Here is a 27,199-nt window from a genome sequence, read left to right on the forward strand (position 1 = left end):
TCAAAAGAACCAAGAAGCCATAAGCGAGGAAAACATATTGAGCGCAAATATCATCTCATAAGGGAGATTGTGCAACGAGGAGATGTGATCGTCACACAGATAGCTTCAGAGCACAACATTGCTGATCCATTTACAAAGCCCCTCACGGCTAAAGTGTTTGAAGGGCACCTAGTGAGTCTAGGACTACGAGTTATGTAATCTAGGGCAAGTGGGAGAAAAGGCATGAGTATGTGATGCCCTAGTTTATTGTATTTATTGTTGTTTATTCAGTAAAGATTGTTATTGAATAAAGTGAACTTTACGATCATTAATCTAAAGCCAATAAACTAAGAACACTCTGGCTATAGTATGATTACTTGAACTATATGTAGAGACATAAGAGTGGATCAAGTTCAAGTATATAGTCAAAATGATCTATAGTATAAGGATAAGGCTGAGTACCTCATTCTGGGGACACTATGGATGTGGCCCACTTTTGTATATGATATAAACAATGTGATCACTAAATTGCATATGTGGAGACATGTAAGTGGGGGTGTCCTATGCAATTAGTATCGCATAAGATCGAACCATGAAGAAAACCACTCTCACTTTATAATGTCGTTTACTGTTGAGACTAATTTTCTTTTCATTCGATGACCTAGGTAACTCGATCTTAATCCTGAGCTTACCATGAACTCCTGTTTATTCGGAATTATCCTTAGCTTTGCATGGGTAAGAGTGGCTTGAGTTTGTCGACTCAATAGGCCTCCCATTTCAGGGGTAAGACTGGGTGAATAGCTGGGGACATGGGGTGTAAGATGGAATTCGCTCCTACCCACTTTTAGGGATAGAAGAGAGGTAGTTCCCTTAAGCACTGACTCTAGGTCTTGAACAAGGGGCCCCACCCTCTCATTGGCCTGAGAGAGATTCGGTTTACTGGTTGGACCACAAACCAATTGTTCATAAGAGGATAAGTGGGACATAAGGAACAAGAAGTAACTTCAAGGGTAAAACGGTAAATTAACACAGCTTTAGTTACGAACAACCTGTGAAGGATCGGCTTACTAATTATGGTTATATCAAATGGACAGAAATATATGTATAGTGAGGGGAGTGCAACTACTAGGCTATAGTGGAGTGTCCTAGTAGTTAATGAATGTTGGTTAACAAGATTAATGAGTTTAACGGTTAATCCTGGATCGTAGGAGCCCATGATCTATAGGTCAGTTAGGTCCCTCTACTAGCTCATATCGGACTAAACCATAGAACAGTGTGACGAGTGAGTTCAAAGTGTTGGAATTCAAATTAAGGAATATGCGCTACATATATACGATATATTTAATCGCATTTTTGTTTTATTTACGAATTAAACAAAAAGAGAGAATCTAAGATATTTAAATAAGATTTAAATATCTTAATCAAATATGTGTCGAAATTGATTGGGATTGACATATGAATTAATATTAAATATTAATTAAATAGTTTAATTATTTAATTAATATTTAATATTACTTTAATTTGAAATTAATATATAGCTTTACCAGATTTAGCCATCTACTATATATAGCTATTTACTATATATAGCTTTATCGGATTTAACCATCTACTATATATAACTATTTACTATATATAGCTTTACCGGATATAGTTTTACCAAATATAGCTTTATCGGATATAACCGTTGACCAAGCTATAAATAAGCATCAGGCTCCATAATCTAACAACTAGTTCTAGCGGGTGTCCGGCCTAAGGGGCTCCTAGAGTATGCCCACTGGATAAGGAAAGTGGCCCAGCGGTCTGCGAACTAGCTGGTGAGTCCATACTCGCACGTATGGGCTGTGTGTAGAGTATATGGTACACGTCCAAAATATCCGTTAGGACAGCACCGTAGGGAAAACGAAACGAAATGAAAGATAAGCCCATCATTTCATTGCATGTGATTGTTGCATTTAACCCCAATAGTGGGGTCACTTACCAAGTATTTCTTTAAATACTCAAACAATGTGCTACTACATTTTTCAGGTTAAGGCAAGGCATTCATGTACGACTGACGACGGCACCGCAACTCGAGACCAGTGCACATACATAGAATAGTGGTATTTATTTTCTTAGACTTAGGCTAGAATAGAATGTTTTAAACTTAAACGCATAATTATTTTATTTCGTGTCTTTTGTTGCGTCGTTTTAAATATGTATTCAAAACACGGTGTCTTTTGTTGTGTCTTTTGTTTCATGTCTTTTGTTGGTATTTATTTTCCATGGCTGTGTTTTAAGATAAAGGATATGTTTTGTGGAATTTAAATGAAATTTTCCGCATTCAATGTTTATGGTACGTATACAGTAGCGACCATAAATTAAGTAGAAAATTTCGGGTTGTTATAGATTCACACTCGCACGTGTGGGTGGTGGGTAAAGAAGTACTACACATCCAATTTGTTCGAGATTGGAGGTCACTCCTAGATGCGCTAGAGCTCGATCCCAAGAGCATGTTGCATGTGTTTGCCTCAGCATGACCCCTACAGTGGGTGACTTACTGAGTATTTTTTGAAATACTCAGGCCTTGTGCCACATATCATTTTTCAGGTAAAGACAAGACGCTCATGTACGGACGGCAACAACATCAAAAATAGATACTGTGGCACGTGCATAGGGTAGTTGCATGTTTAGATTCTTAGTCTTAGGTCAATATAGAACGCTTTTATTTCATTATTTAAATTATTTCATTTGTAATTGTTTTTGTTTTAATTTTAAATTCCAACGTTATGTTTTGAAACACGTAAGACCAAAAATGTGTTCTGAATGTGTTTTAAATTTTCCGTTATTTATGATGAGTATCTAAGAGCTATATTCCGCATTTAAGAGACAAGCATGAGACTTAGTAGCGACTCTAAGTATGTAGAAATTTAGGATCGTTACATAAAACATTAACTTGAGACTAAAGGAGAAGCTAGACCTTAATGGGAATGAGTGAATAAAAAATAAAATACGAGAAACACCAAACCGAATCAAATAAGTTAACAAATGAAAATTTGTTACCCATGCAGTGTTAGAAAGCCATGACAAAGGGATGATCTTAGAGTCAAGGTCGAGGCCTAACCCATCGAGGCTAGAAATAAGTCAGGTTGAGGCCATCTTGGTCAAGTTGAGAACATCTTGATGAATAGCTTTACCGAGTAAGCCTAGGTCGAGGCAAACACCTTCATCCAAGTGTATGATGAATCTCACTGCCTTCTTTGTTTTAATATAGACCATTAGAACTAAGAAACATCTACGTTTGTTGCCACCATATTTGTGCATCATCCTAAAACATGAACGATGCACAAGATACCTTATGGTAATCTAAACTCTTCAGTAGATGAAATATCATCTCAATGATAGCCATAACTCTACCATGGTTAGGCCCTTAGAGGTCCTATTGATAATACGAAGCTTGTTTGTCTTACAATTTCATAATTATTTCACCTCTTGAATCATCTTAGGGTTGTTGGTTGTCTACGCTCGTTATCTGGTTGTCATAGTCTCTATTATTTCATGAAAGGTCTCCCACATTAGGGTAGTCGTAGTGGGGACCGACACTACTAAAGGCACCGATGGTGCCACTTGTGGTACTCTAGGTAGTGACAAGGCTAGGCCTATATGACTTATCGAAGCTTCACGAGTCAGACTCGGATCCCTACCTCATCCTCTGGCAGGTGAACATTCTTTTCCACATTTTTTTGGTGGCACAATATATTATCTAATATATAAGTAGGTAAATCTATGATTCCTAACATTAAATCTTCGGTGATACATAACATCCATAGCGACCCTAATTTTCCTAATCAAATATAGATACCACTGCATGCATGACATGACTAATAAGTGTGGAAAAGTCTATGAAAATATTTCATAAACGATGTCGTGGACTTAAACGTTCATAATAAATTCATTAAAAACAATATTGTTCTGAATGTGTATTAAATTTTCCGTTATTTATGATGAGTATCTAAGAGCTATATTCCGCATTTAAGAGACAAGCATGAGACTTAGTAGAGACTCTGAGTATGTAGAAATTTAGGATCGTTACATAAAACATTAAATTGAGACTAAAGGAGAAGCTAAACCTTAATGGGAATGAGTGAATAAAAAATAAAATACGAGAAACACACAACTGAATCAAATCAGTTAACAAATTAAATTTTTTTACCCATGCACTGTTAGAAAGCCATGGCAACCACAGTAAAATAATTATTTTCCCACTTGTCTAAAAATAATTTGTTACCCATTATTGTGCTAAAAATAATTTCTAGATTATCATCTATTACCCACTTGTCTTAAAGGGCTTCTATCAAATATTATTTTCCAACCATACATACCACAATAATTTCTTTTAAAAATATTTAATATCTTATTATCAAACATCACTTGGTCTATTTTGCCGGCCATTTTACATTTTTATAATATTTTAGAAACAGACAAACTAATTGAAAACCCATCTCTCTCAAATCAATTCCTTAAAACTTAATAAAGTAAATGAAAAAGTTGGGTGTTTTATATGGAGCAATTTATAAAGAATTTTTGTGTTAAAATACAACAAATTCCCAAACCTCATCTATAAAAACCCTAACCCTTCTCATAATTCTTCACAAGCCATTGCACAAACCTACAAACCCTTCAATATCTCTCCACCAATGGCTTCCAAGCTCTCTTCACCCATTGCCCTCCTCCTCCTCGTCAACCTCCTCTTCTTCACTATGGTCAGCTCCACCTATGTCCCTTCAAGGCAGCCACCATCACTCTTCAAGTGCCCCAAGGACACCCTCATGCTCGGCGTCTGTGCCGACTTGCTGGACGGTCTAGTGCACATAGTGATCGGCTCACCACCAAAATCCCCATGCTGCACCCTAATCCAAGGCCTTGTTGACCTAGAAGCTGCTGTGTGCCTTTGCACTGCGGTGAAGGCCAAAGCCTTGGGTCTCCAGATTGACCTCTCAGTTTCCCTCAGCTTGCTTTTGAACTACTGTGGAAAGAAGGTTCCGTCTGGTTTCCAATGCCCTACTTGAAACCAAATCCTTTCATTTCCCTTTCTGGTTTCTTCTTCAATTTTCCATTTCAATATCGTGTTTAAATAATCATTTGGTCGTACGTCGTGTTATGATGGGTTTGAAAATCTTCTCAGAATTCCACCATCTTTTTATAGTTTCATTACAATGCAATGACGATGTATATGTTTGTCTGTTCTCTTGTGTCTTATTACAAATTTGACGATGCATATGTTTGAAACCTCAAATCTTGTTTCACCTGTGTTACTTGTATGAAATCATAAAAAACCTTTAACTTCAAATTTTTCATGACGAAATATTAAAGAGAGTAATATTAACACTCAAGTTTTAAATGACGATGTTGACGAAAAATATAGAGACCTCAATTTCATGAAAATATGGATGTCGGTGTAACAGCCGAAGTACGCGGCTAGTAGATATTATCCGTTTTGACTCGTTATGTATCGCCATCAGCCTTACAGTTTTAAAACATGTTTGTTAGGGAGAGGTTTTCACGTTCCTATAAAGAATGCTTCGTTCTCCTTTCCAACTGACGTGGGATCTCACAATCCACCCCCTTGGAGGCCAGCATCTTTGTTGGCACACCGCTCGGTGTCTGGCTCTGATACCATTTGTAATAGCCTAAGCTCCCGTTAGCAAGGATTATCTACTTTGGCCCATTACGTTTCGCCGTCAGTCTCACTATTTTAAAATGTGTCTGTGAGACATGTTTTCATATTATTTTAAGAAATGTTTCGTTCTCTTTTCCAACCCGACGTGATATCTAGTAGTGTATGGGAACTTTTGAAAAATTTATAAGAATATTTAAACCGTCGTATAAGAATTTACTATTTTAAACGAGGAAGAGGATTATTATTAATATTATTTGTTGATATTTTTATTAAATATAAGGTCAATTTTTATACAATACGATTAAAAAGTGGATTTGGTTGACAATATTAAATATGGACATTTTAATGAAAAAAGAATATAATGGTCCTTGTCAATACTCTCTGTCACGGTCAATGAAAAGCAAATTGTAGAGATAATTCCTACATTTTTCTTTTTCTTTTCTTTCTTTCTTTATTTAATTATTTATAGATCCAACTTTAATTTTAATTTTAAAAATGATGATGAATAATTCGTGGTTCACTAAGTTGGGAAATTAATTTTTTTTTCTAATAATTATTCATTACAACCTTTTCATAATTTTTGAATTGTTAAACTTTAAAATTCATATTAATTACATCATCATATGTCTCTTTTATCTCGAGTTAATAATTTGTATTTTAATATATTTAAAATCGTAAAATAGGTTTTTTTTACTAATTTAATTTATTATTATTTTTGTTTTATATATTTTTTTTTCAAAATTGTCTATTGACATTGACATTTCCATAAAATGGAGACTTCCATATATATATATATATATTTTTTTTTGTCAACATTAACCTTTTAAACATTAATCTTAAGTAACTAATTTTAATATCTAACAAAAGGGCTATAACTTGAATAGAAAATGCAACTATCATAACTTCCTTCAGCCTACATAGTGACACTACATGGTTGTCTTACCTTCACCTGAAACAAAAAAAGCACTTGGTTTGATAATTTAAAAAATACTCAGTAAATAATCACACTGTTGTGGTCGAAAAAGGCAAATACATGCAACGATCGCTACTTTTCAGTCTGGATAGAGTTGAATGTGTAATATTTCTCTACACATGCACACATAGATCCACCTAGCATACTCGTATACGTATCCTCTAAGTCTACTTGTTGAGCTAGCTTGCGCTCACGTTGGCAGAAGCTATGGAGGGAAAGGAGCGTGCATAATATCACGACGAACATGATATCGTAGTTTATGTAGTGTAATATATGGAGGTTCGTGCATCATGCAATATTAATATCACAACATAGTTCCATAACATGACATAATCATATTATAGTACATCTTGTATCATTGCATAAACATAACATAACATAAAACACATCAAACAATCATGAAAAATTCGTCATTCATACATCCTATAGGTCATCCAACCAAGCCAACATTAAAGCCATTTCGTAGGCAAAGTTATTAACGTATGAAAAATTAGAGTATCTTTGTTTAAGACCTACCTTGATTTACACAAATGTGAGGATTGGTGAGCTATTCTTAGATATATTTATATTTCAAGTCTCTCCTTGGTCGGCTAGAGTTGAAGCCTCAAGAAAAATAGACCAATAAATAGTTTAAACTCGCAGCTGTGCTCCATACATTAAACCTATGATAATTAGCCAAGCTATCAAGTTTGAATAGTACATGACACTATGGGGTTCCGCTGACTTCCAGACGTCGTTACAAATTAGCTTGATTAGAGGGTCCAAGCAAGTGCCCGAAGGATTTTGTAATAGCCCAAAAATAAATAAAGAAATAAAGAAATAAAAATAATAATAAATAAATAAACAAAATAAAACAACATTTTCCCGCTCCTCTCTACTAACCTCTCATCCCTTCGCACAATTATAATTCCTTAACCCATCCTTAAGCCAGAAAGCAACCGTTACTCCAAAAAAAAAAAACAACAACAGAAAAATAATGAGTTGTGATTCACGGGGAGATTTACGTGAAGATAGATCTGATCAATAAGGTATATATTAAATTTTCATTTTCTTTTATCCTATTGTTTTTTTAGAAATCACAGTGAATTATATTTAGATCTTCGAATTCTTACAATGGTTTAGCTTTGAGTTAGAAACTAAATGTCAATCATTTATATGAATTCTAGCAAATCACATCACATTTGTTACAACGACTTAAGCTAGCCAGGTAAGTGACCTTACTATCGACATGGTTATATTTGTTGTTGACACGTGCCCTGTGGTTCTCCACGTGTCATATATATTGATATGTGTGAATTTTCTGTGGATCGATATTTGTTATGTATATGTTATAATACGTAAATTGTTTGATAATAATTACGGTACGATGTGTTCAATGATAAGCTTGAGATAGGATACGAGAAGGATGCACAAAACGAAATGTAACGATAGGAGTAAAATACATTTATGAAACGTTAAGGTTAGGTTACATACCGGAGTGATGTGGATAAGAGAGATTGATGAAAGAATACGGTTAGGTTACGGATAGAAAGGGATAGGTTGTGATAGATTGATAGAACAATAGCGTTAGGATTGATTAGCGTTAGAATTGATAAAACGATAGCGTTAGGTTACGTTTTTGTGATGATATGACTAAGGTACGTTCACGTAATGATACGTCTGTGATAGGTATAAGAACGTTACGACTATGATAAGTTAGAAAACGATATGAGTTATGGAAAGGGTGTAAAGGTAGTTTACATCACTTCAAAATTTGGGGATGTCCAGCACATGTGTGTTGGATCGGTATGGCAACCCTAGAGGGGGGTGAATAGGGTTTTAACGATAAAAGTGTTTAAACGTGATTTTTTTTTTAATGATTAAACTTTTTACAAATAAGTAGAAAATGATAATTACTAGAACAAAATAATTCAAGTCAAAACAATAATCAAGTAGAACATGAAATAAATAAAAATAATAATTTTGAAATTAAATAGGAAAGAGTTATAGAAAATGACACCGTAATTTTATAGTGGTTCGGTCAAACTCGACCTACTCCACTACCCAAGCGCCTCTTGTGAATTTGAATAAAGAACTTTCTCGACTCTTTCCACAGATCAGAGCCAAACCGCTACACCTCTCTTTTTACGAGTTCAAGAGCAAACTCAATCCTTTCCAAAAATTTTAAAATTTTAAAATATAATTATATAATATAGTAATAATAAAAATCGATGTGAGTAACGGTTAGATTCAAATTTATATTTTGTAAAAATAATTTCATTTAGAAATATAATAATAAGAAAAACTCCACCATTTGTTACTCTTCCAACATTATAAATGTCATACTTTGATGTATTTTGATTTGTCCATCATTTTGATTTTGCTGCCTGATCATCACGTTGGGTATGTTGTCTCGACTCTAATTTCTTTGTTTTAGCTCTAATTTGAGTAATTGAAAAGTCATTGTAATCGTTATTCCCGACCTTATACTGTGGACAGTTCAAAAAATTGAAAATAGTTAATAATTAAAAGTAGGTTTGTTTTCAATCAATTAATTGAATGAAATTAATTAATTGAGATCAAGGGCCAATAAGCCAACATTCTCCCCTTTTTATGATGACAAACCATTTCAAGAAAAATTCATAAAAACCAAGGTAATACACCATCCATGTAATAATATCAATACATACTAATATATTATCATAAATTTCACTCAAGAGCATATTTTCCCCTGTATTAATGCCTCAAGAAATTATGAAACATCACAATAAGTAAATGATTCATAAATTATAAAACAACAAACTTAGAGCATATTTTTCTTAATTTTCTCCCCCTTTGTAATCATAAAAAAGAACCATCGAAAAAGAATACATTTAAGAATGACATAATGGCTCCCCCTAAGAACATGCATTCAATAATTATAAACAAGATTATAAAATTCAAGATATATCACAACGAATAATACAAGCTCAAGCCTATTTTTGCAAAAATTTTCTTCATTCAATGGCTTGGTGAAAATATCGGCTAGTTGATTATTAGAGTTTACAAAATCAAGAATAATATGTTCATTTTGCACATGCTCTCTAATAAAGTGATGTCTAATGTCAATATGTTTAGTTCTAGAATGATGAATAGGATTTTTGGTTAAATTAATAGCACTTATTATCACAAAATATAGGCACACTATCCAACTTTAATCCAAAATCACAAAGAGTTTGTTTCATCCAAAGAATTTGAGCACAACAACTAGCAACCGCAATATATTCCGCTTCGGTAGTAGATAAGACAACCGAATTTTGCTTTTTACTAAACCAAGAAACTAAAGAACTACCAAGAAATTGACAAGTTCCACTAGTACTTTTACGATCAAGTAAGCTTCCGGCAAAATCCGCATCAGAATATCCTACCAATTTAAATTCAACATTTCTAGGATACCACAATCCTAAATCAATAGTTCCAAGCAAATATTTAAATATTCTCTTAACGGCATGTAAATGAGATTTCTTAGGACAAGATTGAAATCTAGCACAAAGACATACACTAAACATAATATCGGGTCTACTAGCGGTCAAGTAAAGTAAAGATCCAATCATACCTCGATAAGCTTTAATATTCACACTTTTACCTTTTTCACCCTTGTCAAGTTGAGTGGATGTGCTCATGGGAGTTCTTGCAATTTTACCTCCATTTAACTTGAACCTTTTAAGCAAATCTTTAGTGTATTTCTCTTGATTGATGAAGATACCATCCTTGAGTTGTTTGATTTGGAGTCCAAGAAAGAAACGAAGTTCTCCCATCATACTCATCTCAAACTCACTATGCATACATTTAAAAAATTCTTTACATAAGGAAGGATTAGTAGAACCAAATATGATATCATCCACATATATTTGCACTAATAGCATCTCGTTTTCTTTAATCTTAATAAAGAGTGTAGTGTCGAGTTTACCCATTTTAAAATCATTCCCAATAAGAAAATTACTAAGTCTATCATACCAAGCTCTTGGAGCTTGTTTTAAGCCAGAAAGAGCCTTTTTCAACTTATAGACATGACGAGGAAATTCTACATTTTCAAATCCGGGAGGTTATTCTACATAAACTTCCTCCATAATATAACCATTCAAAAATGCACTTTTCACATCCATTTGATACAATACAAAATTTTTGTAAGACGCAAAAGCAAGTAACATTCTAATAGCTTCTAATCTAGCAACGGGTGCAAAAGTTTCTTCATAATCTATGGCTTCCTCTTGACAATAACCTTGAGCTACAAGCGTAGCTTTATTTATAATGATATTCCCATTTTCATCCATTTTATTTCTAAAAATCCATTTGTTCCAATAATAGAAGTATTAGAGGGCCTAGGGATTAATTCCCAAACTTTGTTTCTCTCAAATTGATTTACTTCTTCTTGCCTAGCTAAAATCCAAAACTCATCATTTTCGGCATCCTTAAGACTTTTTGGTTCAATTTGAGAAACAAAAGCAAGATTATTAAATAAATTAATAGAAGAACGAGTTTTCACACCTTGTTCGAGATCACCAAGATCAAGTCCTTGGGATGAGATAAGGCATACCTCCCTTCTTTTAGCATTGATGAAGAACCTTCCTCCTTTAAGCTCACCTCTCGTTTACTTTAACCAATTTCTTTGCCTTTGTCATTAACAAGTAAATCTCCAAAATTTCTTTCTAAATCATCAGTACAAATAGATTCATTAGAGAGATTATTGCAAGATTCATCAAATACCACAGGCATATATTCCTCAATAACTAAAGTTCTTTTATTAAAAACTCTATAAGCTTTACTAGTAGATGAATAACCAAGAAAAATACCAATATTCGTTTTTGAATCAAATTTTCCAACGTTTTTTTTGTTGTTCAAAATAAAACATTTGAGACCAAAAATTTTGAAATACCCAACATTTGGAATTTTGTTATGCCAAAGTTCATAAGGAGTTTTATCTAACAAAGGTCTAATTAAAACTCTATTTAAAATATAACAAGCGGTATTAACGGCTTTCGCCCAAAAATATATAGGTAAATCATACCCATTTAACATTGATCTAGCAAATTCTTGTAAAGTACGATTTTTCCTTTCAACCACACCGTTTTGTTGAGGAGTCCTTGGAGATGAGAAGTCATGAGAAGAACCATTATCTTCATAAAATTTTTCAAAGGCAACGCTATCAAATTCTCCTCCATGGTCACTCCTAATTTTAGTAATTAAAAATCCTTTTTCATTTTGAACTCTTTTTACAAAACGAGCAAATCTTTTTAAAACATTATTCTTATGTTTTATCATCAAAACCCAAGTAAATCTTGAAAAATCATCAACTATCATAATAGTTTCCTCCATAACTAGCTATTTTAGAAGGCCAAATAAGTACATATGGAGTAGTTGAAGAGGTCTAGTAGTAGAAATCATATTTTTAGATTTGAGAGAAGACTTAGTTTGTTTACCCATATGACAAGCATCACAAATTTTATCTTTTTTCAAATTTAAGTTGAGGAAGACCTCTAACTAATGAATTTTTTGAAATATTTGAAATCAAGTGCATACTAGCATGTCTTAGTCTTCTATGCCATAGCCAAGAGTTATCAAGCAAAACCGAAAGACATTTATCATTTGTAGGACAATTATTCAAATCAATAGTATACACATTATCATCTCTATTTTCTACAAACAAAACTTTCCTATCAATAGCATTTTCAATTATGCAATTATTCTTATCAAATACAACTCTAAAACCTTTATCACATAATTGACTAATGCTAAGTAAGTCATGCTTTAAACCATCAACTAACAATACATTTTCAATGAGAGTATAAGAGTCATTACCTACAGTACCCTTACCAATTATTTTACCCTTCTTGTTATCACCAAAGGTTACTAAGCCACCATCTTTCTTGGAAAGATTCACAAACTTTGATGGATTACCCGTCATGTGTCTTGAGCAACAACTATCCAAGTACCACTTATTTTTCTGGGAGGCTTTCAAACAAACCTAAAAACAAAGATATTCAAAATTGACCTTTTGGTACCCATGTTTGTTTGGGTCCTAGAAAGTTAGTCTTCACAAATTTAGGAATCCATTTCATGTTTGCATTCATATTAAAAACATTGTATTTGGATAAGTAACAAGAATAATATTTATGTCCAAACTTACGACACGAGAAACAAACAACATTATACAAGAATTTATTTTTTGGACTAAATTTCTGTATTCTATTTTTATTCGAGAAATTATTTTTTAAAACATGGTTAAACTTTGTATTTTGAGAAACTTTTCTTCCTAAATGAATATTTTGAGAATTTTTCAATTTAAAGCACTTAGGTCTAATATGACCTTCAACACCACAATAATGACATATAGGCACAAATCTAGATTTATCATACTTAGATACAAGTTTACATGTGTTAGATTTAGACATGATAGGGGATGCTTTAACAAATATTGTTTTATAACTTGAAGGTGTAGAATATTCATCAATATAGCCTAATCCTCTTTTATCACCATATGACTTACCTCCTTCAAGTATTTTATCTAATTTTTTAGCACCTATTGTTAATCTTTTAATAGACTCCTTAGCCCTACCAAGTTCTTGCAAATTATTTGATTCATTTTCTTTGAGCAATTTAATTAATTTATCTTTTTCACAACAATCATGCTCAAGAAACTTGACTTTATCAATTAATGCATTCTTCTCATTACAATGAAATACATGTTTTTCACAAGGTACATCAATTTTAACAATATTATGATCCTTCTCTTTTAAGCAAGAAATTTATTTTAATAAAGACTTATTTTCAATGATGGAAGTCTTATATTTCTTTTTAAGCACAATATACTTTGAACTAAGTTTTTCTAAATCAATTGTCATCTCATCAACAAGTTTAAATAATTCATGATAAGAAAGAGATTCAAGAGTCACCTCATTTTCTTGTTCATCTTCTTGTTCTTCCTCTTTGTCACTATGAGCCATGAAGCAAAAATTTGCTACTTCTTCATCACTTTCACTTGCACTTTCATCACTATCATCCCAAGTAGCCTTCATTGCTTTCTTCTTGGATTTCTTAGATGATTTGAGGAGAGGACAATCCGTTCTTATATGACCCGGCTTTTTACATTCATAACATATTACCTCATCGTTTTTGCTCTTTTCACCTCTTGACTCTTTTTGATTGGTGAAATGTTTCTTGAATTGTTTCTTCCTTTTAATAAAATTTTTATACTTACGTGTGAAGTAGGCGACATCATCTTCATCAAGGACGCCCTCATCTTCAGAGTCAACTTTGATGGACTTTAGGGCTATACTTTTCTTCTTTTGGGATTCTTCTTCCATGTGCCCCATCATGGTAATCTCATGTGTCATGAGAGAACCAACGAGTTCATCCAAAGGAAGCTTTGTGAGACCTAAGAATTTTTCCCACATTTTCGGGAGTAGAATATACTTTTCCAAGATTTTTCAAAGCATTTAGAATATTAGTAAATCTAGTAAACATATCACCGATAGGTTCATTTTCCTCCATTTTAAATAGTTCATAATTATGAACTAACATGCTAATTTTTGTTTCTTTAACTTGATTTTTTCCCTCATGAGTTACTTCAAGAGTTTTCCAAATTTCATATGCCGAAGAACACATACATACTCTATTAAATTCATCATTACTTAAAGTACAATAAAGACAATTGATAGCACTAGCATTCAAAGAACATTTTTTCCTATCATGCTCATCAAATTCTTCTTCTAATTTCACCTCAATAGTATTAACAATTTTTATTGGAATGTAAGGACCATTACTAACATTTAACCATAATTGATAATCAACCGATTGCAAATAAATTTTCATTCTAGCTTTCCAACATGTATAATTTGTTCCATCAAAATAAGGGGGTCTAGAAGTTGATTGTCCTTCAATAAAACCATTTTTAACACGTAGGTTGGCCATAAGCTCGAACAATCAAGTTTATATAAAAAATCTATAAGAGCAACCTGCTCTGATACCAATTGTTGGATCGGTATGGCAACCCTAGAGGGGGGTGAATAGGGTTTTAACGATAAAAGTGTTTAAACGTGATTAATTTTATTTTAATGATTAAACTTTTTACAAATAAGTAGAAGAATATAATTACTAGAACAAAATAATTCAAGTCAAAACAATAATCAAGTAGAACATGCAATAAATCACAATAATAATTTTGAAAATTAAATAGGAAAGAGTTAGAGAAAATGACACCGTAATTTTATAGTGGTTCGGTCAAACTCGACCTACTCCACTCCCCAAGCGCCGCTTGGGAATTTGAATAAAGAACTTTCTCCACTCTTTCCACGGATCAGAGTCAAACCGCTACACCGCTCTTTTTACGAGTTCAAGAGCAAACTCAATCCTTTCCACGGCGCAGGATCAAACCGGTACAAGTATTTGAGTTTGATAATAACACACCACAACTCTCTCAAAGAGTAGATTTACAATTTGGGACACTCACAACTATTTCCTCACAATACAATAATAATCCCTCTCAAGAATAAGATGAAGAGAAATAAACTTGTAAGCTTGGAGATAGCAACAAACAATGGAGACTTTGAACAAATGAGGATTAGAGAATGTATGTAAGTTGTGTATTTTAAAATGGGGGAAGATGAGTTTATATAAAAGAGAAAAATGGCAAAATGTAGGAATTAATATTGACCATTGGATTGTGTTAGGAATAATGGAAGGTGGAGATTAAAAGTAAATAAATAAGAAAATTTTCCAAATTCATTGATTTAAAATTTTTAATATAATAATAATAAAAAGTTATGTGAGTAATGGTCAAATTAAAATTCAAAATTTATTATAAATATAATAATATAATGATAATAAAAATTATGTGAGTAACTACCAAAATTTTAAAATATAATAATATAATAATATAATATAGTAATAATAAAACTCGATGTGAGTAACGGTTAGATTTAAATTGATATTTTGTAAAAATAATTTTATTTAGAAATATAATAATAAGAAAAACTCCACCATTTGTTACTCTTCCAATATTATAAATGTCATACTTTGATATATTTTGATTTGTCCATCATTTTGATTTTGCTGCCACATCATCACGTCGGGTATGTTGTCTCGACTCTAATTTCTTTGTTTTAGCTCTAATTTGAGTAATTAAAAAGTCATTGTAATCGTTATTCCCGACCTTATACTGTGGACGGTTTAAAAAACTAAAAATAGTTATAATTAAAAGTAGGTTTGTTATCATAGAAACATCAATCAATTAATTGATTGAAATTAATTAATGTGAGATCAAGGGCCAATAAGCCAACAATGTGTTGTTGCAAAACCCCAAGAAATTAGAACGTCGTTCAAAATTAGTTCTATTCGTAGGATAGCCCAAAGAGACGAAAGGTGGTTTGTTTTATGACCCTCAAGAAAATAGAGTGTTTGTATCAACAAACGCTACATTCTTAGAGGAAGACCACGTAAGAAATCATCAACCTCGCAGCAAACTAGTATTAAGTGAGATTTCTAACGAAGCAATTGATAGAACAACAAGAGTTGTTGATCAAGCTGGTCCTTCAACAAGAGTTGTTGATGGAGATGACACTTCTGGTCAATCACATCATTCTCAAGTGTTGAGAATGCCTCGACGTAGTGGGAGGGTTATAACTCAACCCGATCGTTACTTGGGTTTGGCAGAAACTCAAGTCATCATACCTGATGATGGCGTTGAGGATCCATTGACCTATAAACAGGCAATGAATGATGAAGATAGAGACTAGTGGATTAAAGCCATGAATCTTGAAATGGTGTCAATGTACTTCAATTCAGTCTGGAAACTTGTAGATCAACCAGATGGGGTAAAACTTATTGGTTGAAATAGATCTAGAAGAGGAAACGAGACCAAACCGGTAAGGTACAGACCTTTAAAGCTCGACTAGTAGCAAAGGGTTATACCCAAAGAGAGGGGGTGGACTATGAAGAAACCTTCTCTCCTGTTGCTATGCTTAAATCGATTAGAATACTCTTGTCTATTGCCACATTTTATGATTATGAAATTTGACAAATGGATGTTAAGACAGCCTTTTTAAACGGCAATCTTGAAGAGAGTATCTATATGGCTCAACCAGAGGGGTTGATTGAACAGGATCACGAGTAAAGGGTTTGCAAGCTTAAAAGATCCATTTATGGGTTGAAGCAAGCATCTCGATCTTGGAATATAAAGTTTGATAATGTGATCAAATCTTATGGCTTTAAACAGAATGTTGACGAACCTTGTGTTTATAAATGGATAGTCAACTCTACAGTAGCTTTCCTGGTGTTGTACGTTGACGATATCTTACTCATTGGAAATGATGTGGGATTTCTGACTGACATTAAGCATTGGCTAGAGACACAATTCCAAATGAAAGATTTGGGAGAGGCTCAATTTGTTCTTGGAATCCAAATTGTTCGGAATCGCAAGAAGAAAACAATAGCATTGTCCCAGGCATCGTACATCGACAAAATGTTGATTCGATATAAGATGCAGGACTCCAAGAAAAGATTATTACCTTTCAGGCATGGAGTTCATTTGTCGAAGGAACAAAGTCCTAAGACACCTCAAGAAGTTGAGGATATGAGACACATTCCCTATGCATCAGCAGTCGGTAGTCTGATGTATGCCATGCTATATACCCAACCCAACATATGCTATGCTGTGGGAATTGTCAGCAGATATCAGTCCAATCCGGGACGTGCTCATTGGACTGCCGTTAAGAATATCCTCAAGTATCTTAGGAGAACGAGGGACTATATGCTAATGTACGATGCTAAGGATCTGATCCTTATAGGATAAACTGACTTAGATTTTCAGACCGATGTAGATTCGAGGAAATCGACATCAGGATCTGTCTTCACTCTGACTGAAGGAGCAATAATATGGAGAAGCATAAAACAAGGTTGCATTACTGATTCCATCATGTAAGCTGAATATGTTGCTGCTTGTGAAGCAGCGAAAGAATCTGTATGGTTTAGGAAGTTCTTAACTGATTTGGAAGTCGTTCCAAATATGCATCTTCCCGTTACTCTTTATTGTGATAACAGTGGAGCAGTTGCAAATTCAAAAGAACCAAGAAGCCATAAGCGAGGAAAACATATTGAGCGCAAATATCATCTCATAAGGGAGATTGTACAACGAGGAGATATGTTCGTCACACAGATAGCTTTAGAGCACAACATTTTTACAAAGTCCCTCACGGCTAAAGTGTTTGAAGGGCACCTAGTGAGTCTAGGACTACGAGTTATGTAATCTAGGGCAAGTGGGAGAAAAGGCATGAGTATGTGATGCCCTAGTTTATTGTATTTATGTCTTTCTCTCTACTCAACGTTATAAAACCCCACTAGAGTTTTAGTCCAAGTGAGTTTTGTTGGGTTTTATGTCCTAAAACTTATTGTAAACAAAAACATATTCTATTTTTAATAAAGTTTATATGGTTGTTTATTCAGTAAAGATTGTTATTGAATAAAGTGAACTTTACGATCATTAATCTAAAGCCAATAAACTAAGAACACTCTGGCTATAGTATGATTACTTGAACTATATGTAGAGACATAAGAGTGGATCAAGTTCACGTATATAGTCAAAATGATCTATAGTATAAGGATAAGGCTGAGTATCTCATTCTGGGGACACTATGGATGTGGCCCACTTTTATATATGATATAAACAATGTGATCACTAAATTGTACATGTGGAGACATATGAGTGGGGGTGTCCTATGCAATGAGTATTGCATAAGATCGGACCATGAAGAAAACCACTCTCACTTTATAATGTCGTTTATTGTTGAGACTGATTTTCTTTTCATTCGATGACCTAGGTAACTCGATCTTAATCCTGAGCTTATCATGAACTCCTGTTTATTCGGAATTATCCTTAGCTTTGCATGGGTAAGAGTGGCTTGAGTTTGCTGACTCAATAGGCCTCCCATATCAGGGGTAAGACTGGGTGAATAGCTGAGGACATGGGGTGCAAGATGGAATTCGCTCCTACCCACTTGTAGGGATAGAAGAGAGGTAGTTCCCTTAAGCACGGACTCTAGGTCTTGAATAAGGGGCCCCACCCTCTCATTGGCCTGAGAGGGATTCGGTTTACTGGTTGGACCACAAACCAATTGTTCATAAGAGGATAAGTGGGACATAAGGAACAAGGAGTAACTTCAGGGGTAAAACGGTAAATTAACACAGCTTTAGTTACGAACAACCTGTGAAGGATTGACTTACTAATCATGGTTATATCAAATGGACAGAAATATATCTATAGTGAGGGGAGTGCAACTACTAGGCTATAGTGGAGTGTCCTAGTAGTTAACGAATGTTGGTTAACAAGGTTAATGAGTTTAACGGTTAATCTTGGATCGTTGGAGCCCCATGATCTAGGTCCATTAGGTCCCTCTGCTAGCTCATATCGGACTAAACCATAGAACACTGTGACGAGTGAGTTCAAAGTGTTAGAATTCAAATTAGGGAATATGCGCTACATATATACGATATATTTAATCACATTTTTGTTTTATTTACGAATTAAACAAAAAGAGAGAATCTAAGATATTTAAATAAGATTTAAATATCTTAATCAAATATGTGTCGGAATTGATTGGGATTGGCATATGAATTAATATTAAATATTAATTAAATAGTTTAATTAATCATTTAATATTACTTTAATTTTAAATTAATTATTCAAATTCATTGTTGAATTAAAATCAAGAAAGTCAACATGTTGACTTCATTTAATGGAAAAATCCATGTTAGTGGAATTTTGAGGTGTCAAAATTTTGTTTAACCAAACTTGCATGCTTGCCACGATCCCATACATTTGAGTGGAATTTTGAGTGTCAAAATTTGGTGAACTCAAACTTGCATGCTTGCCACATAATCCCAAACATTTTAATGGAATTTTGAGTGTCAAAATTTGGTGATCTCAATATTACATGAACATGCAAACATAACTCTATAAATAGAGTGATCATGGTACATGGAAGGTCTTCCTTGGTGAAAAACCTTGAGACAAACACTCTCTTCATATATACAAAATCCCTCCCAAGTTTAGTCACTCACCGGATTCCACAATCCCGTTCTAAGGCCGGAGGATAGTGGAGAAGACACTAGTAGTGGTTCGAAACCGGTTTGTGAGGAAAAAGAAATTTGAACTACAAACGGTTAGTATTCAAACTCATTAAGTTTTAATACTTATGAACATGCTAGTTATTTACTATAATTGATGTTCTAAAAGTGCCTAAGATCCAAATTGCTTCCGCATGTGTTATATGAACACCATAAATGTTATGATAAAAGCATAGAACGTTATGTTAGGTCTCTTCAATTGTGTGTATACAGCATGATATGAATGACATGAAATTATGATAAATGACATGAAGTATAACCCCGTAATTGAAGAATGAGAAACGATATGATATGAATGATGAACGATATCTGAAACGATATGAAAAATGATAGGATATGTACATAATGCTAGCGGGGTTGTATTAAAGAATAATGAAAATGGAAAAGTTTTGGGACCTCATGTATTATGTGTGCTCATGCATTTGGGGGGATACCCCTATCCCATCACGAGGGTACGGACGCGTACATCCAATGGTAGGACAACGATCGTTATGCTTTGCATAGCGCTGCCGTGACGGTTACTAGTTCTAGGTGGTGTCCGGCCTAAGGGGCTCCTATAGTATGTCCATCGGAAAAGGAAAGTGGCCCAGCGGTGTGCGAACTAGCTGGTGAGTCCATACTCGCACGTATGAGCTGTGTGTAGAGTATATGGTACATGTCCAAAATATCCGTTAGGACAGCACCGTATGAAAAACGAAACGAAACGAAACGAAATGAAAGATAAGTCCCATCATTTCATTGCATGTGATTGTTGCATTTAACCCCAATAGTGGGGTCACTTACCAAATATTTCTTTAAATACTCAAGCAAAGTGCTACTACATTTTTCAGGTTAAGGCAAGGCATTCCTGTCCAGCTGACGACGGTATCGCAACTCGAGACCATGGCACATGCATAGAATAGTGGTATTTATTTTCTTAGACTTAGGCTAGAATAGAATTTTTTAAACTTAAATGCATATTTATTTTATTTCGTGTCTTTTGTTGCGTCGTTTAAAAGATGTTTTCAAAACACGCAAGTCCATGGCTGTGTTTTAAGATAAAGGTTATGTTTTATGGAATTTAAATGAAGTCTTCTGCATTCAATGTTTATGGTACGTATACAGTAGCAACCTTAAATTAAGTAGAAAATTTCGGGTTATTACAGATTCACACTCGCACGTGTGGGTCGTGTGTAAAGAAGTACTATACATCCAATTTGTTCGAGATTGGAGGTCACTCCTAGATGCGCTAGAGCTCGATCCCAAGAGCATGTTGCATGTGTTTGCATCAGCATGACCCCAACAGTGGGTGACTTACTGAGTATTTTTCGAAATACTCAGGCTGTATGCCACATATCATTTTTTAGGTAAAGACAAGACGCCCATGTACGGACGACGATGACACCAGATATAGATACTGTGGCACGTGCATAGGGTAGTTGCATGTTTAAATTCTTAGTCTTAGGTCAGTACAAAACGCTTTTATTTCATTATTTAAATTATTTCTTTTGTAATTGTTTTTGTTTTAATTTTAAATTCCAACGTTATGTTTTGAAACATGTAAGATCGACAATGTGTTCTAGTAGTTTGAAGTGTTCAAATTTTCCGTTATTTATTATGAGTATCTAAGAGCTATATTCCGCATTTAAGAGACAAGCATGAGACTTAGTAGCGACTCTGAGTATGTAGAAATTTAGGATCGTTACATAAAACATTAACTTGAGACTAAAGGAGAAGCTAAACCTTAATGGAATGAGTGAATAAAAAAGAAAATACAAGAAACACCAAACCGAATCAAATAAGTTAACAAATCAAAATTTGTTACCCATGCAGTGTTAGAAAGCCATGACAAAGGGATGATCTTAGAGTCAAGGTCGAGGCCTAAGCCATCGAGGCTAGAAATAAGTCACTTAGGTTGAGGTCACCTTGGTCGAGTTGAGAAAATCTTAATGAATAGCTTTACTGAGTAAGCTTATGTCGAGTCAAACACCTTCATCGAAGTATATGATGAATCTCTCTGCCTTCTTTGTTTTAATACAGACCATTAGGACTGAGAAACATCTATGTTTGTTGCCACCATAGTTGTGCATCATCCTCAAACATGAATGATGCACAAGATACCTTATGGTAATCTAAACTCTTCAGTAGATGAAATATCATCATCAATGATAGCCATAACTCTACCATGGTTAGGTCCTTAGAGGTCCTATTGATGATACGAAGCTTGTTTGTCTTACAATTTCATAATTATTTCATCTCTTGTATCATCTTAGGGTTGTTGGTTCTCTACGTTAGTTATTTGGTTGTCATAGTCTCTATTATTTCATGAAAGGTCTCCCACATTAGGGTAGTCGTAGTGGGGACCGACACTACTAGAGGCACCGATGGTGCCACTTGTGGTACTCTAGGTAGTGACAAGGCTAGGCCTATATGACTTATCGAAGCTTCACGAGTCAGACTCGGATCCTTACCTCATCCTCTGGCAGGTGAACATTCTTTTCCACATTTTTTAGGTGGCACAATATGTTATCTAATATATAAGTAGCTAAATCTATGATTCCTAATATTCATTCTTTGGTTATACATAACATCCATAGCAACCCTAATTTTCCTAATCAAATATAGATACCACTGCATGCATGACATGACTAATAAGTGTGGAAAAGTCTATGAGAATATTTCATAAACGATGTCGTGGACTTAAACGTTCATAATAAATTTATTAAAAACAATATTGTTATGACAATATAGCAGAAAATAGCTAATGTGAATTTAAATGAGATAAAAAAAAATAACGTGTTGTCGTGATCTAACAATGGGCTATTAAAACAAACATGAATGCAACTATCCTAGCTTCGATCTAATGGCCTTCACCAGACGTCGTCATCTATACACAAGTGCCTTACCTTTACCTAAAAAAGAAGAGTAGCATGTGACTTCGTATTTTAAGAAATAATCCATAAGTAACCCCACTATGGAAGTAAAAAAAATGCAATCAATTGCAATATGGTGGGACCTATCATTTCATAAAACAATCATGACATGGTTTAAACTCAGTCCAGGCAGGGTTGAATGTGTAGTAGTTTCATACACACGCCTACGCATGTGCAAATAGTCTCACCAGACAGACTCATGTATATATTCCCTAGGCCTCATTCGTCGGGTTAGTGCACGCTCAGCCTACCGAAAACCACATAGAGAAAGGACCCACGTAATATCAGGAAAAACATAGATATCGTAATGTACGCATTCGTATTAATCACAATGGGAAAGTATCCTGATGCAAATGACACACATAAATGCTTGAGGTCCCCATAGCTTAAAACCATGGCATAAGTTTATGATTCAAGTCATAAATCCATTCATGACATAACAAGTCTGTGAGACATGCATACGTAATAATTGTCATATCTTCCCTAATTAACATAATTTACATAGCTTTGCGTATGGAGTTTTATGAATATAATTCCACAACATGGTAACATGTTATAGTCGTATTATAGCATAGCTTATAACATAATATAATAGGACATAGCGTAATTTATAACATAGCATAGCATCACATAATACATGCAAACAGTCATAACAATGACATGTGCAGGGTTCACTAAATTTCTTGAGTTGATGTTCGTTTTATCCTACTCGACGAGGAATAGTTCCAAAACTAACTCCAAATCAACTTCCTCTATTTTCTTTTTTCTTCATCGTGTTCTCCAAATTGGCGTTGGCTAGAAATAAAATAAATGATAGTATGGAGATTGAGAAATAACACACAAACCTTAAGCTTGGAATAACTTTAGGCACTTCTTCATTGTTTATGATTGTATCTCCTCAGCCTAGAAGTATGATTATTTACTAAATATGTTTCATACTCAATATTTTCTATTTTTAGGTAAAGGCAAAGACATCATAAGCAACACAATGATTGCTATAGAGAGTTTCAATAGAGTTTTGTTTATATTACAAATTTTCATTCTTTTAATATCTTATGCAAACTCGTTTTCATTTGAAACAAGGATGAGTTTCATGTTATCGAAGTTTAACAGTCCAAAATGAATGTTTTATTCTACCCTATGGTTTATTATGCAAATACATTTCAACCTATACTAACATATACTAATGATGCAACCAAATTAAGCCTAGACTACGAAATGGAAAAAAACAAACAACTACCCTATGCATGTGCCACGGTCCTGGGATATACGATGCCGCCGTCGTTGTCACATGGATGCCTTGCCCTTATCTGCAAAAGTAAAGTAGCACGAGGCTTGAGTATTTCTAGAATACTCAGTAAGTGACCCCCTATCGAGATTATGCGACAAACACATGCAATGAAATGATGGGATCTATCTTTTGTTTCGTTTTCCCTACGGTGTAATCCTAACAGGTAATCGTGGACGTGTACCATATACTCTACACGCAGCCCATACGTGCGAGTATGGGTTCACCAGCTAGTTCGCACAACATTGGGCCACTGTCCCTAGCTGGTGGGCATACTCTTAGAGCCCCTTATACTGGGACCCGTTAAAACTAGAGCCGTCACGGCAGCGCTATGTAAGGCATGACGATCGTTATCCTGCCATTGGATGTACGCGTTCGTACCCTCGTGATGGGGTAGGGGTATCCCCCCAAATGCATGAACACACAATATGCATGAGGTCCCAGTAGTCCTATAGTTATCATTAATGAACATAACCCCGTGTCACGTTTTCATGCTTACATGTCATTCTCATTCTCATTTCGTTACATGTCATACATATTCCTAGCAGGGTTATGTTTCATGCAATTTACCGTATTTCATGTCATAAAATTCATACAGTTACATTCAAATATTCATACAAACAAGCCATAATTGTACAAGGGCCACACATCGTCACATGCATAACATATCACATCAACTAAGCAACATACATAACATACATTCACATTCACATTATTTCGTACTTAAGCACATTAAGCTAGCATACAATTTAATGACACGTGCATATCCACGGGCACGTGCCAACATACAACAATTAACGCGTAACCTACGACGGGTGAGCCACTTACTTGGTAGGCCTTAGCCGAAGTACTCCCAAGAAAAACGTAAGCTCCTAGCTCCTCGTGGACGTTCTACGCTTCCGTTGCTGGTTGGTTCCTATTGGTTCATTAGTCACTTTTGTTAGTATTTAACAAATAATAATAAATTTCCAACTGGAATTTGTGAAATACGACCTTAAAATGTTCTATTTTACCTTAAACAGGGCCGAAACCAGGTCCGAGAGGGTCGAAACGGTGTCAAACGGGCTGAAAACAGGTTTTCTGAGCTGAATAAGCCGCCGGAGCCGAGGAGCCGCCACCGAGCCGATTAAGCCACCGACGCCGAGAGGAGCCGCGCTGCAGACGTGCCACATGGCACAATCAGAGAGCGACGCGTGTGCAGGAGTCTCGGGTCGAGGCAAGGGTTAGCGGATCGCTCATGGGTGACGGGTCATTCGCGGGTGACGGGCCGTGTGCGGTGATGGGCCAGTTCATCCTAACCCCATTTTTGGTACAGATTTCGTTGGTAAGGACCTCACACTCCCAGATCTGGAGAAGCTCAGAAGTCCACCGTTCCGTCTTCCTTGCCGACGGTGTTCAGCGTAAGGGACTCGTCTAAAACCTACTCCTGAGGTGTATAAAGGGTTCTGAGGTTACTTTTGGTGTAAAATGGGGGTTCTGACGTCGATTCGTATGGTTCGGCTTCGCCGGAGTTTCGTCGTTTTTCTGTTCCTTCTCGTTTTCTTTTCACTATTTTCGTTTCTTTGTAGGTTCTCCCAGGGTGGCGGAAGGTCGGGGACGCGATTTGTGGCATCCCCGCCCTCAGCCACCCTTTATGGGTCATGTGCGAGCGAAAACTCCGGTGCTGGAGTTTTCGGCTCTGCCGACGACCCTCACTTTTTTTTTTTGTTATATATTTTTGTGATAGAATATGAACATTCTACACAAACTCAGAAAAAACAATTATAAGAGAATTAAAAGAGATAAGCGCAACAAAACATATATTCGATCTTGAGCCCAAAGCTTTGATACCAAAATGATATGGATAAGGAATCAATACAAGGAGACAAGATTCGGATTACCTTGATGATCAAGATCAAGAGTAAAGAAAACTCGTTTCTAAACTCGTGATTCGAATCACTCTACAAGAGGTTTGATCAATACCACTTGAATGACTCTACATGCAAGTTCTAAACACAAGTATTTGCAAAAAAAAGTTTAGCTTTCAACAAAGATAAAGTAGAAATTTTATTCTTAATTCCAAAATTTGATGTCTAATCAAAGAAAAGAAGGCTTTATATAGCCCTTACAACCTTAACCTAATACATAACTCCCAAATAAAATGGGCTAGTAAATGAAAAATACTCATGACCTCCATATTAAAATGGCTCATTAATGGTGGAATATAGTAACCTATGTGGGTTACAATATAACCTTAACTCCTATATTTAAAACTAGCTTAAATATGACAAACAAATAGTTAAACTATAATTAAATAATGCAATTAATAAAATGTGCTTATTGACTCATCCTTGGACTAGTTTCATAAATTCAGCAGAGTTCATTAAATGCAACTTAAAGTGCATTTAATTCATCTCTTTCTTGAAGCTCAACTTTGCACAACATATAAGGGAGGTCTCCAGCGTCTTCAAGAATTTCCTTTGATGAGCTCACCATAGCTTGAATATAACTGTGTAAGGTTTGTTGTAGCTTCTTAGCTCTCGTCCTTGTAATTGGACCTTGAGGTATAGAACTTCATTGGTCGTGGTTCATATTATTTTTCTTAGACTTAGGCTAGAATAGAATGTTTTAAACTTAAACGCATATTTATTTTATTTCATGTCTTTTGTTGCGTCGTTTTAAAAATGTTTTCAAAACACGCAAATCCATGGCTGTGTTTTAAGATAAATGTTATGTTTTATGGAATTTAAATGAAGTCTTCCGCATTCAATGTTTATGGTACGTATACAGTAGCAACCTTAAATTAAGTAGAAAATTTCGGGTCGTTACAGATTCACACTCGCACGTGTGGGTCGTGTGTAAAGAAGTACTACACATCCAATTTTTTCGAGATTGGAGGTCACTCCTAGATGCGCTAGAGCTCGATCCCAAGAGCATGTTGCATGTGTTTGCATCAGCATGACCCCTATAGTGGGTGACTTACTGAGTATTTTTCGAAATACTCAAGCCATGTTGAAATGAACCAAGAGACATCAATCATACAATATACTTCAATGAAGATGTGAAGAAAAGGTTGTCAAAATTATCAAAAGATGTTTCAATTCATGCTACATTGAAGAAGAATAAAGTTTGATTGTTGTAAATTTTGGGTGGATTATAATTTAGAGTAATTTAGAGTTATTGTATTTTAAGACTTTTTATTTAATTTCGGTTACATTTACATAATGGCTAATTATGGCCATAAAGTGTGAATGTTACAACTTTTGGAATGCCTT

The 27,199-nt window shown here is 34.8% G+C and overlaps 1 protein-coding gene across 1 annotated transcript; it reads left to right on the top strand.

Moving 5' to 3' along the window:
* The first annotated feature begins 4,521 nt into the window (after nt 1-4,521).
* On the top strand, nt 4,522-5,024 carry LOC111441821 (14 kDa proline-rich protein DC2.15-like). Its single transcript, XM_023078998.1, has one exon. It carries the CDS (start codon nt 4,653-4,655, stop codon nt 5,022-5,024), a length of 372 nt encoding a protein of 123 aa, XP_022934766.1. The 5' UTR covers nt 4,522-4,652.
* Nucleotides 5,025-27,199: the final 22,175 nt, after the last annotated feature.

Source organism: Cucurbita moschata, unplaced genomic scaffold, assembly GCF_002738365.1.
Source record: "Cucurbita moschata cultivar Rifu unplaced genomic scaffold, Cmos_1.0 Cmo_Scf00001, whole genome shotgun sequence".
NCBI lineage: Eukaryota > Viridiplantae > Streptophyta > Magnoliopsida > Cucurbitales > Cucurbitaceae > Cucurbita > Cucurbita moschata.